This window comes from Bubalus kerabau, chromosome 10, assembly GCF_029407905.1.
Source record: "Bubalus kerabau isolate K-KA32 ecotype Philippines breed swamp buffalo chromosome 10, PCC_UOA_SB_1v2, whole genome shotgun sequence".
Taxonomy (NCBI): domain Eukaryota; kingdom Metazoa; phylum Chordata; class Mammalia; order Artiodactyla; family Bovidae; genus Bubalus; species Bubalus kerabau.
The window spans coordinates 97,959,365-97,975,310 of NC_073633.1; the positions used below are offsets into that span (position 1 = coordinate 97,959,365).

At 41.2% G+C, this 15,946-nt stretch overlaps 1 protein-coding gene across 2 annotated transcripts in view; it reads right to left on the bottom strand.

Annotated features, from left to right (window-relative positions):
• Positions 1–15,946, bottom strand: part of SEL1L (SEL1L adaptor subunit of SYVN1 ubiquitin ligase) — a 62,933-nt gene that overhangs the window by 21,550 nt on the left and 25,437 nt on the right. Inside the window, exons 4-11 of one of the 2 annotated variants that reach the window (XM_055538823.1) lie at positions 15,177–15,344; positions 13,688–13,793; positions 12,712–12,874; positions 6,850–6,903; positions 6,700–6,759; positions 4,279–4,360; positions 3,775–3,929; positions 1,039–1,095 (exon numbers count right to left, since the gene is read on the bottom strand). In XM_055538823.1, coding sequence (XP_055394798.1) covers positions 1,039–1,095; positions 3,775–3,929; positions 4,279–4,360; positions 6,700–6,759; positions 6,850–6,903; positions 12,712–12,874; positions 13,688–13,793; positions 15,177–15,344 — 845 coding nt within the window. The remainder of the gene's footprint in view (positions 1–1,038; positions 1,096–3,774; positions 3,930–4,278; positions 4,361–6,699; positions 6,760–6,849; positions 6,904–12,711; positions 12,875–13,687; positions 13,794–15,176; positions 15,345–15,946) is intronic. The other variant, XM_055538824.1, reaches the window with a different exon arrangement.

Here is a 15,946-nt window from a genome sequence, read left to right on the forward strand (position 1 = left end):
TGGCAAACAAGGCAGACACAGCGCATGCTGCTTCGAACCTCATATTCCTGCAGGAGAAACAACTATACTACATACTTGACTGATTTACAGTGACAAAGGCCGTAGGGAATACAGACTTGCAGAACTCCTAACTGTGGTACACAACCTGTTCCTGCAGCGCGGTAGGGGTCAGGGGAGATGTGCTAGGGGAAGAGACACTGGACCTGACTTCTGGAGGATGAGGATGAACTGTCAGGCGAAGAAAGGAGGTGGGATAATAATATTCACTCTAGACAGAGGGACTGGCCTTCCAGAAGTCCCCAGACAGGGAGCTTCTTAGTATTTTCAAAGACTTGAGTAAAGGTCTCTGTGCCTGTGACTCAGAAAGCAAGGGGCTGGTGAGGGAAACAGCCTGGTCCAAGGCCTTGGAGGTCAAGCTGAGGGTTTTGGCTTTCAAACTATCGGAAATCACAGACCACTTGAAAGAAATTAGAGCAAGGGAACTGCACCATCAGATGCCGTTTATATCTGCAGTAACCTGTACAAGTTACTGCTTAGGAAATGCAGGCAGGAAATTATTCACGTAAGTGACAGGTGTACTGCAGGCAGAAGGGAAGAGATGAGCGATACACAGGACAAAAAGCAGATAAAAAACAGATTAAAAACTGGGGACTGGAAATGGATGTGGCTGCTACAGCTGCACATGCCTAATTTATAAAAAACTCAACACTGAGGTCTCCTCAGTTCTAGGAAATACTTTCCAGTAGGAGTTTTCAGACATATGTCTATCACATTCCTATAGAAAACCAAGACGTTGTTCTATGCATTTTTGGCAGTACTGTCAACTAGTTTTGGAATTAATAAAACCTTTCCCATCATTGCAAATTATGACCATGTTTTTGTTCTTCAGGTCCCTCAGGGGTTGGATCTTGAAAGCTCATTTGTGATGGTGACTCAATTTCAAAGCTTGATATTGTCACTGACTTTGCAAGAAATACATCTGCAGCGTCATAGCTTGCCACAGTATGGAAAGCCAAGCCCGAAGATCAGGAAGGGTACCTGATGGTTCTGTTCTACTCCACGGCCTCCGTGCAGGTGCAGCTGTCCCAGACCAACCTGAAAGTGAACAAAAAGGAGGCAAGGTTTTGTAAATCGCAGCACCTGCATCTGGCCTGTAATTAAATTAGCTCAACAAGAAATATTTGGTCACAAAAAGGGTTCTGTCCATAACACAGAAAATTAAACACTTTTCTTACTTCTTTAAGATGCTACTCTACTTTAACTATATTTTTAAAAAAATTAAAAATGTCTGCTTTTAGTTGCAAAACATCCTTCTGAAAGAGGTGAGAAAAGGCATTTCCACACAAACTAAAGAAAAGTTCACATCTTTTGAATTACAGGGTGTTCTTCGGGAAGTAAGAAAATTATCTTAGGAAGCTTGGAGATGAGACAAGAAATAAAGGACAACAGAAAGGTAAATCTGTGAGGAATGCTATACTTACTGGATGGACTGTATTAAAGAATAATTATCTCATGGGGTTCAAAAATACATAGGATTAAAATACAGACAATCTCCAACCAAACAAAGGAGGGTATGAAAGGAGAGAAAAGGAAACACAGAAAAGCAAAATAAAAACAAGAAAGAAAATTAAAACCCAAATGTGTCATTAATTACTCTAATTAAAAGACCGTCAGAATAGATTTTTAAAAATGAACAAAACTAGTCATATGTTACTCATAAAAAACATACCTTAAACATTAGAAGGTTGAAAGTACAAGACAGAAAAGATATTCCATGTAAATACTAACCAAAAGAAAGTAGGGCACTATGTCAGTATTAAGCAAGTTAGTGAGTTAAAGTCGCTCAATCATGTCTGACTCTTTGCAACACCATGGACTATACAGTCCATGGAATTCTCCAGGCCAGAATACTGGAGTGGGTAGCCTTTCCCTTCTCCAGGGGATTGAAAGCAAAAATATTTCTGGAGATAAAAAGAGGACATTTCACGATACAAAAGTTAGTTCAACAGAAAGAACAGTATTCAGTCTGTATGCACTCATCATGGCTTAAAATATAAAGTCAAATGGACAGAACTGAAAGAAAAAGAAATCCACAGAGTGAAAAACTGCAATCATGTCGTCTCCGCGCCAGACAGAAAAAGCAGACAAATTCAGTAGGGATTCAAAAGAGTTGAATAAAGAATGAAGAAACCTGATTCAACTGACACACACGGAACACTACACCTGACTGCAGAAATTCACGTTCTCTTTAGCATATGGACTATTTGCCCAAACTGACCAAGTGATGGGGGCATAAAGCAAGTCTCAAGAAATCCCAAACAACAAACAGCAAAGAGCATATTCTGACTACAATGGACTAAAAAAGACTCCATCAACAGAAAAGGCAAATAGAAAATTCATGTCCAGTCATCCCTTGGTATCCACAGGGAACTGTGCAGGGAACTCCCCTGCACAGACACCAAACTTCTCAGATACTCAAGTCCCCTGTATAAAATGCGTACAGCCAACACACAACCTCCTGTACATGTTAAATCATTTCCAGATTACTTATAAAATTTAATGTAAATGCTGTGCAAATAGTGTGAATACTATGTAAAGAGCTGCTGATGTGTAGCAAATTCAAGTCTGCTTTTTGGAACTTTCTGGGGAAAAAAAAAGTTTTTCTGAATATTTTTGATCCATGGTTAGTTGAATCTGTGGATGCAAAACCTGAAGTATACAGAGGGCTGACTGTATACGGAAATGAAGCAATTCATTTCTAAATTATATAAGAGTGAAAAAAATGAATATCAGAGCTAAATATGATGAAAACACGATAGTGGGAGAATGTATTTATATCAGATATCAAGTTCTATAAAGCTATGAAAATTTGAGACAAGATTTGCATAAGACGTATTATGCATGTGTGCATAATAATGCTGTGTGTGTAATAATGCTATGTGTATTATTATTTGTAATAGCCCAAATCCAGGAAGAACAAAATGGATAAACTGTGGTAGTTTCATACAACAAAATACTATATAGCAATGCAAATCAATGAATTATAGCTATGCGAAAACACATGGATTGATTTCAGAAACAATACTGAACAAAAGAAGCTGATACCAAAAAAATGCCATAAAACTTTTTCTTTTTTTGCTTAAGATTCAAAACCTGGCCAAACTAATCTACAGCGTTAGCTTCTATTAGTCTTAAAATTAATTGGAAAAGTATCTACTGCTCATCCCTATATGTTTCTAAATCAGAAAGAACTGTCAACTTAAAAAAAGATGGATGGTGAAGTTCTCTTTTTTAATATCATCCAAACAACCCATGACACAACAAATCACACATGCCACTTTGATGTACGTCACACAGTTCACGTTAAACAGGCCTACTTCGGTCCCTGACCTTGAGAAAATTATAGATAAGATAAGCAAAGGAAATGAATAGCTCTGAAGAGCATCTGAAATTACAAGTGTTCAGAGACTTTCTGTTTAGGGCAAGTGACAGTTCTTATCTTGGTGACTCCAGTAAGAGCCTTCGCCATCACTAACGTCGCTCCACTGGAGCAAGCTTCCAACCGCGGAGCACACTGGAGTCACCCGGCCAGCTTTTAGGCCCCAGCAATGCCTGGGTCACAACCCAGACGAATCCAAATGGAAGGTCTGCAGAGTAAATGGGACTCGTTTATAGCTAAGAATAGCTCAGTGAAAACGTTATAGCTCCGAGTGCTTGCCTCCGGAGGCTGTAACACACAGGCAGTGAACCTTGCATGAGACCTTTAACACATACCTGGGCTTGCACATCCCCCTTTTCAGCTAAGAACTGGTAATACTGAATCAAGTCTTCCTCGAGCATTCCGCTGTTCATTCCTGGGTTTTCGACCTCATCAGGCAGCCGTATTCTCTGCACCACTGAGCCTCCCGTCAGCGAGATATCACTAGCAACTGAAACGGGGGCAGAGCAACATGGGGATGAGTCAGAGGGGTGGTCCCACAGCGAGAAGTGCCGTTCCAGCTCCAAGTGCCAACAGACACTGTGTTAAAGGAATTTTTTCTATTGTGGTCTACAGAGTACGAAACAGTCATCTCAACGAAATTCAGTTTCTTTCCCACACAATATTAAGAAGTGGAATCCAAAACAAATTTTTTAAAAGTACTTCCTAATCAACTAGTGTAAAGACGATTCTACTTGAGTAAGCCAGTCACAGTATTTCAAGTAGTACAATAGATTTAAAATTAACTGTTTTTTTTTTTTTTTTTTTTTGGTAACGTCAAAGGCAAAAAAAGCAAGTACCATGATTGGCCACAAGACGATAATGAGTCAGTGCGGATTCACAGCTCTGGAGGACCCCGATGCCAGCCCAGTATCGGTAACCCTGTAATAAATACAACCTCAGTGAGAAGAGGGCAGTTTCACGTGCTCCAGTGGCATTCTAGCGGGAACAGGTCAAGTTAAGCACGCGCAGAGGGGAACAGTACTATCCTTTGATACAAACACACGGCCACCTCATTTATCCTGAGTGCCACATTCTGAGGTAACTTATTCAGCAACTTTTAACAATCAGACTACAGCTAAGACCTGGGAAATAGATACTAAAGTTCTGATAGCAATCAAAATAGATGCCATCAACTTTCTATATGCAGTGTGTGCCCGTTTACCTATACGAGAAAATTACCTAGGTGCATACTTTTAGATGAGATTTCAATCTTGCTTTAGACACAATTTTAACAAAAATCGATTAATCTTCCACAGCATTAATAACTCTTAAGGAAGCAACCAACTAGCAATCTAGGGAAGACAAGAAACTACTAGAGACAGACACAGCAGTACCAGGAATAAATGACTTCAGAATAAGGGGAAGACAGCCAATTATGAAGAAGAGAAGAGAACAGAGCTCTCTGGAGTCACACAGACTCATGTAACTTCACCAACTTTAACAGTCCTCAGGGCAGAAGTATACAATAACACGTGTAGTAATACCTGGATCCTCCAGGCAAGAACACTGGAGTGGGTCGCCATTTCCTTCTCCAATGCATGAAAATGAAATGTGAAAGTGAAGTCGCTCAGTCGTGTCCAACTCTTCGAGACCCATGGACTGCAGCCCACCAGGCTCCTCCATCCATGGGATTCTCCAGGCAAGAGTACTGGAGTGGGGTGCCATTGCCTTCTCCAGAAGATTGGTAAACAGCTTTAAAATGAGATTTCTGTCAAAAATACTTCATGTTTTCTGAAAATTCATCTAAAAACAACGTTTCAATGACTGTGGGAGCAATAAACATTTTTGGAGATGAGACGAACAAATGAAAAAACTTCAAAGTCAGTGAGGAATGTTTCAGAAAGTTAGAGCGACACTCTCATTTTTCATGTATTAGAAAACTGTTTACCTCTGTAACAGGACCAAGTCCAAGCTCCCTGGCATGATGTCCAGCCCTTTATACGATCCCTGTCTGCCTGTCCTGGTGATGATCTACCTGGCATTCCCTTCTCCACCGACAGCTGCTTCTTTCTTCAGAAGGCTCTCCCTAACTCCCTCTCCTTCCCATGCCAACGTGGGCTGGGGGCCTGTCTGTGATTCCCTGATGTTCCCATGCTGTACTGTAATGGTCTCCCTACTCATGTCTCCCTCTTGAGAGTAAACGCTGCTTGTGGGCTGGCATTAGATCTTACTGTACTTCTTAGAAGCCCAACAACAAGTATTCAGTGTTTTAGAATACACAGAGGGAAAAGTATCCAGGATCCACCCAGCTGGCCAGAAAACCAGATTTTCCTTCTTTGTTAAGTCTCACAGTCCTATCAGTGACCAGGCCTGTTGACCCCTTCCAGATTTTGGACTTGTTTCTCTGCTTTTGGTCTTATTTCTGCTCAGTCTATTCTTTTTATTTCTGCAAGAACTTAACACCTTCATTTGGAACATAGTAATATGGGCCAGGGGCTTCCCTCATAGCTCAGTTGGTAAAAAAATCTGCCCGCAATGCAGGAGACCTGGGTTCTATTGCTCAGTTGGGAAGATCCCCTGGAGAAGGAAATGGCAACCCACTCCAGTATTCTTGCCCGGAGAATCCCACGGGCAGAGGAGCCTGGCAGGCTACTGCCCATGGGGTTGCAAGAGTCGGACATGAGTTAGTGACTAAACCACCACCACCACCACCACCACCCATATGGGCCAGAGGTCACATGACTCTCTTTAAGTCAATTTATAAAGTAGAAGGCAGATTAAACACCTCAGCAGAAAAACATGTGGAGGTCAGATGCTATACTTTACCACTAAGCCATGTAAATGATCAGCACTGTCAGGTAACATATAAAAGATACTCTGTAGTAAACTTTATAGGACACTGGCTCTTTGTATCGTTAGTCCATTATCGATTTAAACGTAAAATCTGCCATAATCCAATCTAAAAAATGATTCTGACAAACAATTCCAACTTAGAGAAAATTGGGAAAAGAGTCATTTATCAGATTCTTATTTTAAGGGCAATCAGCCAAACTAATCATTTTAATGAAAAATCGTGGACTCTACCAATTTTCATCCACATGCGATTCAACTGCTCTATCCAGTAACAAGAATTTTAAGGACATTCAATTGAATATTGGGTCTTAATAAATGTAAGTAAATTGTAATCATGAAAGCTAGAGAAGTGGTGGCCACTTGCAATTATTAATGTTATTATAATTGTTAGCAATTTTTTTACCTTCCATTTAAACCTTACTTACCAAAACCATGTGGGCTATTAGGTTGCCTCCAAGCGCTCCAAATGTGTAATAAACAAGGGCCTGTGAAAGAACGAAAGATGCTTAACTGAACACGGGCACATAGTCACCCAATTCTCACTGTGTATACAACAAAGTTTCAACAAGAGTTACCTTTGCCTGACTTGAATTAACACCAAGTCCAGAAGCATAGAGAAAGCCAAGAGCCTGAAACAAAATGATAAAAGTCATGAGCTTTAAGTTTACCTAAGGCAGACACAGTTTTATGAACCATGAGAAGATGCAAGGGTCTTTAAATGCTAAAAAAATGTGAAAGCTGCAAATATGCACAATTGTGGAATTAAAAAGCCTCAGAAATGCATTAAAGGTTTTACAAATTATACAATGAAATGAAAGTTTAAACAAGTAAAAACATTTAGTTTGAAGATTAAAGACAATTTAAGAAAACCAAAGCTGAACACACTTAAATATGACTTTTACTTGATTCTTGGGGAACAGCTACTATGAAAACAAAATGCCTCCTATATCATTACATTAAAATATTATCTATTGTACTTCCCTGGTGATACAGTGGATGAGAATCCGCCTGCCAATGCAGGAGACATGGGTTCCATCCCTGGTCTGGGAAGATTCCACATGCCACAGAGCAACTAAGCCCGAGAGCCTAGAGCCTGTGCTCGAAACAAGAGGGGCCACCGCACTGAGAAGCCCGAGCTAGTGGAGCTACAGAAAGCCTGCGCGTGGTCATGACGGCCCAGTGCTGTCATCAATTTAAAAACAAAGTTCTTTCAATATATTACCTATGTAGAGGGTGGTACACAATGATAATGGGTGGATGAAACTTGTTCAGTCATGTCTGACTCTTTGCACACGCATGGACTGTATAGTCCAGATTCAGGCCAGAATACTGGAGTGGGGAGCCTTTCCCTCCTCCAGGGGGTCCTCCTCCTGGGTCCCAACCCAGGGATTGAACCCAGGTCTCCCGCACTGCAGGTGGATTCTTTACCAGCTGAGCCACCAGGGAAGCCTGATAATGGGTAAGGGAATCACTACCTAGGAACAAAAAGAGGCAGCAAGGGGCTAAATTTAAGGGCGAAGGGAAAAAGGTCACCTCTCCTTGCTAGAGCATATACAACTTCTTAAAAACAAAACAAAACAAAACAAAACCACCACTCAAGCAAACAATGCACTGGTAAGGTTATACACTCTGCTCTCTGAGGATCAGCCTTGATGACGTCAAAGCGTAAGCTAAAGTTGTAAAGGCAGGTGCTATTCTCATCCAAATCCCCGAGCTCTTCTGTATTGCCGTCTCCCTTGAAGTTAGGGAGGTCCACTGCCTTGGATGTGACCAGAAGGGACGCAAGCCAGTTTCAGGCCTGGCCCTTGAAAACATCCTGGGCTCCTCCAGATCCCCCTTCTCCCTGATCGACGGCTTGGAAGTCCTGTGCTCTGGATGGAGGACAGCTACACGATGGAAGCAGCCTGGATCCTGAGCCATCATCCGAAGACTGGCTCAGACAGGAGCACTGCATGGGACCTGACGTGAGCAAGAAATAACTCCTCGTTGTGTGAAGCCACTGTGATTCTGCACTTTGTTTCATCAGCGAGCGTTAATTACAGCGGACAGAGTGCTTTGCAAGTGTAAAAAAGCACTGTAGTACTGTAAGGTTCTATTATTAAACAGAAAGAGGTCTTAAAAGTAAGGCCATTTCTCAGAATGGAATGTGTCTGAAGATGAAGAATGTATCTGTGTGTATATTATCATATGTGAAATAGATGACCAGTCCAGGTTCGATGCATGAGACAGGGTGCTCAGGGCCAGTGCACTGGGACGACCCTGAGGGATGGGATGGGGAGGGAGGTGGGATGGGGGTTCAGCATGGGAGACACATGTGCACCCATGGCAGATTCATGTCAATGTATGGCAAAAACCACTACAATACTGTGAACTAATTAGCCTCCAATTAAAATAAATTAAAAAAAAAAAAAAAAAAAGGAATGTATGTGTGAATTTCACCTAAACTCATTTAGAAGGGGGAAAAAGCCTTGAAAACAAAGGGGAGCAATTAACACATAACCTGTTTATAAACCAAAACCAAGACTATCTAAGAGTTGCAGACTGGTTACCAGTCCTGTAGAAAACAATGGTCACGATGCCTATTATTACTTATATAGCCTGAAAACAGACTTCCTCTGTGACCAGAAATTTTATCTTTAAGCAAACCCTACACTATTGCTAAATCTTTATTACTGAAGGTATTTTTTTTAAAAGTGGGCAAAATACCTTTATAAGTAGGACAAAAGACCAAGAAACCATAAAAAAGATGAATAAACTCAACTACATAAAACTGCTTATTTTACACGAAAACACATAAACAAAATGAAAAGACAGTATAAAGCATATAGATAAACAGTTGGGTGCAGAGGTACTCAGGTCAAGGCCTGTAAGGTTCCTAACCACAGGAGTGTCTGTCCCCACAGAGCTGGGTGCAAATATAATTTTGGGAAGATACAATTGCAAAAATGCCTTCAGATCATATCAGTCGCTAAGTCGTGTCCAACTCTTTGTGACCCCATGAATCGCAGCACGCCAGGCCTCCCTGTCCATCACCAACTCCTGGAGTTCACTCAGACTCACATCCATCGAGTCAGTGATGCCATCCAGCCATCTCATCCTCTGTCGTCCCCTTCTCCTCTTGCCCCCAGTCCCTCCCAGCAACAGAGTCTTTTCCAATGAGTCAACTCTTCGCATGAGGTGGCCAAAGTACTGGAGTTTCAGCTTTAGCATCATTCCTTCCAAAGAAATCCCAGGGCTGATCTCCTTCAGAATGGACTGGTTGGATCGCCTTGCAGTCCAAGGGACTCTCGAGAGTCTTCTCCAACACCACAGTTCAAAAGCATCAATTCTTCGGCGCTCAGCCTTCTTCACAGTCCAACTCTCACATCCATACATGACCACAGCAAAAACCACAGCCTTGACTAGACGAACCTTTGTTGGCAAAATAATGTCTCTGCTTTTGAATATGCTATCTAGGTTGGTCATAACCTTCCTTCCAAGGAGTAAGTGTCTTTTAATTTCATGGCTGCAGTCACCATCTGTAGTGATTTTGGAGCCCAGAAAAATAAAGTCTGACACTGTTTCCACTGTTTCCCCATCTATTTCCCATGAAGTGATGGGACCCTATGCCATGATCTTCGTTTTCTGAATGTTGAGCTTTAAGACAACTTTTTCACTCTCCACCCTCACTTTCATCAAGAGGCTTTTGAGTTCCTCTTCACTTTCTGCCATAAGGGTGGTGTCATCTGCATATCTGAGCTTATTGATATTTCTCCCGGCAATCTTGATTCCAGCTTGTGTTTCTTCCACCAGCGTTTCTCATGATGTACTCTGCATATAAGTTCAATAAGCAGGGTGACAATATACAGCCTTGACGAACTCCTTTTCTTATTTGGAACCAGTCTGTTGTTCCATGTCCAGTTCTACCTGTTGCTTCCTGACATGCATACAGATTTCTCAAGAGGCAGATCAGGTGGTCTGGTATTCCCATCTCTTTCAGAATTTCCCACAGTTTATTGTGATCCACACAGTCAAAGGCTTTGGCATAGTCAATAAAGCAGAAATAGATGCTTTTCTGGAACTCTCTTGCTTTTTCCATGATCCAGCGGATGTTGGCAATTTGATCTCTGGTTCCTCTGCCTTTTCTAAAACCAGCTTGAACATCAGGAAGTTCACGGTTCACATATTGCTGAAGCCTGGCTTGGAGAATTTTGAGCATTACTTTACTAGCGTGTGAGATGAGTGCAATTGTGCGGTAGTTTGAGCATTTTTTGGCATTGCCTTTCTTTGGGATTGGAATGAAAACGGACCTTTTCCAGTCCTGTGGCCACTGCTGAGTTTTCCAAATTTGCTGGCATATTGAGTGCAGCACTTTCACAGCATCATCTTTCAGGATTCGGAATAGCTCAACTGGAATTCTATCACCTCCACTAGCTTTGTTCATAGTGATGCTTTCTAAGGCCCACTTGACTTCACATTCCAGGATGTCTGGCTCTAGGTCAGTGATCACACCATCGTGATTATCTGGGTCGTGAAGATCTTTTTTGTACAGTTCTTCTGTGTATTCTTGCCATCTCTTCTTAATATCTTCTGCTTCTGTTAGGTCCATACCATTTCTTTCCTTTATTGAGCTCATCTTTGCATGAAATGTTCCTTTGGTATCTCTGATTTTCTTGAAGAGATCTCTAGTCTTTCCCATTCTGTTGTTTTCCTCTATTTCTTTGCATTGATCGCTGAGGAAGGCTTTCTTATCTCTTCTTGCTATTTTTTGGAACTCTGCATTCAGATGTTTATGTCTTTCCTTTTCTCCTTTGCTTTTCGCTTCTCTTCTTTTCAGAGCTATTTGTAAGGCCTCCCCAGACAGCCATTTTGCTTTTTTGCATTTCTTTTCTATGGGGATGGTCTTGATCCCTGTCTCCTGTACAGTGTTATGAACCTCATTCCATAGCTCATCAGGCACTCTATCTATCAGATCTAGGCCCTTAAATCTATTTCTCACTTCCACTGTATAATCATAAGGGATTTGATTTAGGTCATGCCTGAATGGTCTAGTGGTTTTCCCTACTTTCTTCAATTTAAGTCTGAATTTGGCAATAAGGAGTTCATGGTCTGAGCCACAGTCAGCTCCTGGTCGTGTTTTTGTTGACTGTATAGAGCTTCTCCATCTTTGGCTGCAAAGAATATAATCAATCTGATTTCAGTGTTGACCATCTGGTGATGTCCATGTATAGAGTCTTCTCTTGTGTTGTTGGAAGAGGGTGTTTGTTATGACCAGTGCATTTTCTTGGCAAAACTCTATTAGTCTTTGCCCTGCTTCATTCTGTATTCCAAGGCCAAATTTGCCTGTTACTCCAGGCGTTTCTTGACTTCCTACTTTTGCATTCCAGTCCCCTATAATGAAAAGGACATCTTTTTTGGGTGTTAGTTCTAAAAGGTCTTGTAGGTCTTCAAAGAACAGTTCAACTTCAGCTCTTCAGCGTTACTGGTTGGGGCACAGACTTGGATTACTGTGATACTGAATGGTATGCCTTGGAAACGAACAGAGATCATTCTGTCATTTTTGAGATTGCATTCAAGTACTGCATTTAGGACTCTCTTGTTGACCATGATGGCTACTCCATTTCTTCTGAGGGATTCCTGCCCACAGTAGTAGATATAATGGTCATCTGAGTTAAATTCACACATTCCAGTCCATTTCAGTTCACTTATTCCTAGAATGTCTACATTCACTCTTGCCATCTCTTGTTTGACCACTTCCAATTTGCCTTGATTCATGGGCCTGACATTCCAGGTTCCTATGCAATATTGCTCTTTACAGCATCAGACCTTGCTTCTATCACCAGTCACATCCACAGTTGGGTATTCTTTTTGCTTTGGCTCCATCCCTTCATTCTTTCTGGAGTTATTGCTCCACTGATCTCCAGTAGCATATTGGGCACCTACTGACCTGGGGAGTTCCTCTTTCAGTATCCTATCATTTTGCCTTTTCATACTGTTCATGGGGTTCTCAAGGCAAGAATACTGAAGTGGTTTGCCATTCCCTTCTCCAGTGGACCACATTCTGTCAGGTCTCTCCACCATGACCTACCCATCTTGGGTTGCCCCACGGGCATGGCAGAGTTTCATTGAGTTAGACAAGGCTGTGGTCCTAGTGTGATTAGATTGACTAGTTTTCTGTGAGTATGGTTTCAGTGTGTTTGCCCTCTGATGCCGTCTTGCAACACCTACCGTCTTACTTGGGTTTCTCTTACCTTGGGCATGGGGTAAAAATGCCTTACTGACTATAAATGTTCTCAAACAAAGAAAAAAGACTGTCCAAGAAGACTGGTAAAATAATCTGCCACAAAATTAATATTTACAGTCTTACTTGTTAAAGGAAGTCAGGGCAACGAGAGTATCAGGCTGTTAAGACACAGCAGCACTGTGTGCAGAGAGATCTCCATAGAAAGCACACTCACAGTTTGTCCCTTGGGAGAGCCTTCCTCGGTCAGCTTCTCAAACATCTCTTTTGCTGCCTGGATATTCTGTGTCAGGTAATCACCGAACAAGAGAGCATAGGACACTCTCTCCAGGGCCTTGGTGTGGTTCATGCTTGCTGCCTTCTGAAGATACCGATAAGCTCTGTAAACACAAGTAACGAAAAAACAAATTAGCAACATTTTGGAATTACCATTAAAATTTGTTTTCAAGATCTACTAAAATGTAGCTTAATTTCCTTACCGTACAGGACCCTTTTGATAGTTTTACTAAAGCAGTGTTACAGAACATTCTGGCTACTTTCGTTTCTACATAGGATACCAGTTCGGTTGTTAGAGTATCTTGGAATTCTAATTACACTAACAGTAATCCTAAAACGTTCTATTAAGAAAGTTAACTTGATTTGCAGTGTCAGAACAGTAATAATATGGTCTCCAGTAAAAAAAATCCAATGATGACCACTACAACTGTCTTTAAAATCTTTGCACAGACTATAGCAAAAGTCAGCTGAAATTAGAGGACACAAAATGTTAGAGGAAAGTCACTTGTTTTATGTTCCTTCATTTCTAAATTCTAGACTTTGTAAGAAAATTACAAAGCAAAAACAAAAACCCCCAGAAAACACCTGACATCAATTCCTTTTGTTCGTTTTATGTCACTTTGAATTCTGAATAGTATGTGTTCTGGGCACTGAGAAATGACTACAGCTTAATCATATACAGCCATTTGCTCGCAGTTCATTCTTAGGACTGGTATTTATGATCTGTTTATCCCAACAAGCTAAAATCTGATAAAAGTAATGTCCCCAATGTCCATATATATCATATTAAGTTTTCTTGTAATGCAACTTAGGAAATCTTTTTATCTCTGGCAGTACGTTCCATTTAAAAAGCACTCAGCCATTATCTCAGCAAGGGCCTAGCTCAAAGGAAGGATGGAGTGGGCCATGCAACCTACTCTCTTTTTTGGCTTTTCTTGTTGCTTCCGTTGAGGATTTTCATCCCGGTCTGGTACATCATTTCCGCTTCCTGCATTTGCCGTCTTCTTGCAGCCTCTTCTTCAGCTGAAAACAAAACGTCAGTTGCATTTACATGGATAATTCTGCACCAGTTACTTGTCAGACATCAGAACGCATTCCTTCTTTTGGGTGGGCATGCAAACAAAATTCATGATTGTTCACCATTTCAAAATCTGACTCTAAAGATACATGGTTGTAAATATGGCCTTTATCTGACAAAAGACAGGACTCAGGGAAACAAAACTTGTTGAAATCACTTTCCTTCAGAGAAAGCACTCTCAGTCTGCTTTTGGAGGTACTTTTCTGCTAGTAATTCTAACTTTGTATTCAATTTAACTAAAATTTCACAAGGAGCTTATGATTATATATGCCAAGGTCAGCTAAAACCAGGACAGCAAAATACAGTCAGAAAAATATTATTATTGTCAAAGAACACTTCTGCCTCACCTGAAATGCTGTATATTTTTACAAGGAAAAAGTATTTGACTAATTATGCTAAAAAAATTAATAAAAAATTTTGATTTTTATTAAATATAGATCCCAATTTAATGTTCGTCTATTTTCCCCTATACATTAACATTAATACAACCCTGAAAATAACAGAATTATCATAAATTTCGCAGAAGTTATTTTGCTATTGTAATATATCATTTTAATAGAAATCTGTAACTCATCAAATGACAGACATATGGATATTTCATTAGGACTAATATTTATAGAAACAGAAGTGAGTTGTTTTTACAATATTAAAAAAATCTGAATAAAACTGGAGCATTTAATCATATTGGCCTACCTCCAAAGATGGACCATGTAAGATGCCATATTCTAGGAGAGCCTAAATATTCTACCAGAGCCACTATTCTGAAAATGTCATTTGGTATCAGCTGAGATGTGTTCAAGGTTTTCTGTTGCTCTTTATCTTCAAGTTTTTCCTGAAAATACAGCTTTCCTTGAGAAGTCAGCCCCTTTGTACTGACACAAACACCTAGGACAGTTAAATATACTGTACTTGTCAAATGTTAACTTTGCACAGTGCATTTCACTCAAGTATTTAGAAAAGGAATTCTCTATATTTCTTTTAACCACTATTAGTTAACCTTTACTGTAATGTTCTGTTTCCTTTGTTGCAAAAAAACATTTCATGTTAATTAATTCAGTAGCCTGCCTACGAGTCTTCAGAACAACCCACACACACCCTGGAAAACCAGCTCGACATAAGGCAGGAGTGTGACAAGCTGCCGGGTGATGGCCTGGAAGTAGGGACACGGCCCGCTTCCTGTGCTGACGTCCAGGCTTTAAGGGACAGCCACAGCATCAGTGCTGACCGCTTCTTGGCGAGGGAGAAAACAGACAGCTGCCAAAAGGCCTCTGAACTGCTGGCCAAGACGCCACCCAACGTGGACCTGCCTCCTGCTGAACGACACTCACTCTCGCAGAAGCCCCACTTCTCGTCCGCCTTGTAGTCGTAGGTGGTGGCACACCACAGTCTGCCGTCTTCCCTCCCGTCCGAGGTGCACTCGTCGTACTCCTTATCCAGGAACAGGAAAGGGAAGTGGCAGGGCTCCCCGTGCGCTGTGCCTTCAATGGCGGTCAGGGCTGCAAAGGCAAGGAAAACATGGAAGCACAGGCAGCACCTCTGCTATTAACACTGTCGATTTCAGCTATGAGCACCCAGAGACACAGACGCGTGATTTGTAATGGGGAACATAAAGAGACAGCGCTGATTTCTGTTCAGGGACGACGAGGTCAGTCAACTTAGTGAGCGTGGCTAGCTACCTAGCTCTACATCTAGGTTAGAATTCTGTCTTGAGATAACAACCTTAGAAGGTCAAAAGTACTGAGACTAGCCGCTCAACTAGTGAGCAAATAAAGCAAACACAATTGAATCAATTCCACTGCTTAGCACAACTCTTTTTTTTCCCCCATCTGAATGCTGTCAGTTTCTTCTATAATATAAAGTTACACAGTGAAACTGCTCCCCCAGGCCAAGTTAATCACTCACATAGTCCTCTGTGATCCCACAGGGTTTTATTACAGGACTGATCATCGGCTCTGAGCTTCTTTCTTCACTATACTCTGACTCCCACTAGACTCTGAGCTTGTTAAGGGAGAAACCGTATCTCTAATTTGTTCTCTAAGTTCTTTCCACATATCTCCCAGGCGCTGGGAATTATGCCAGGGGCTGGAAATGAGGTGGA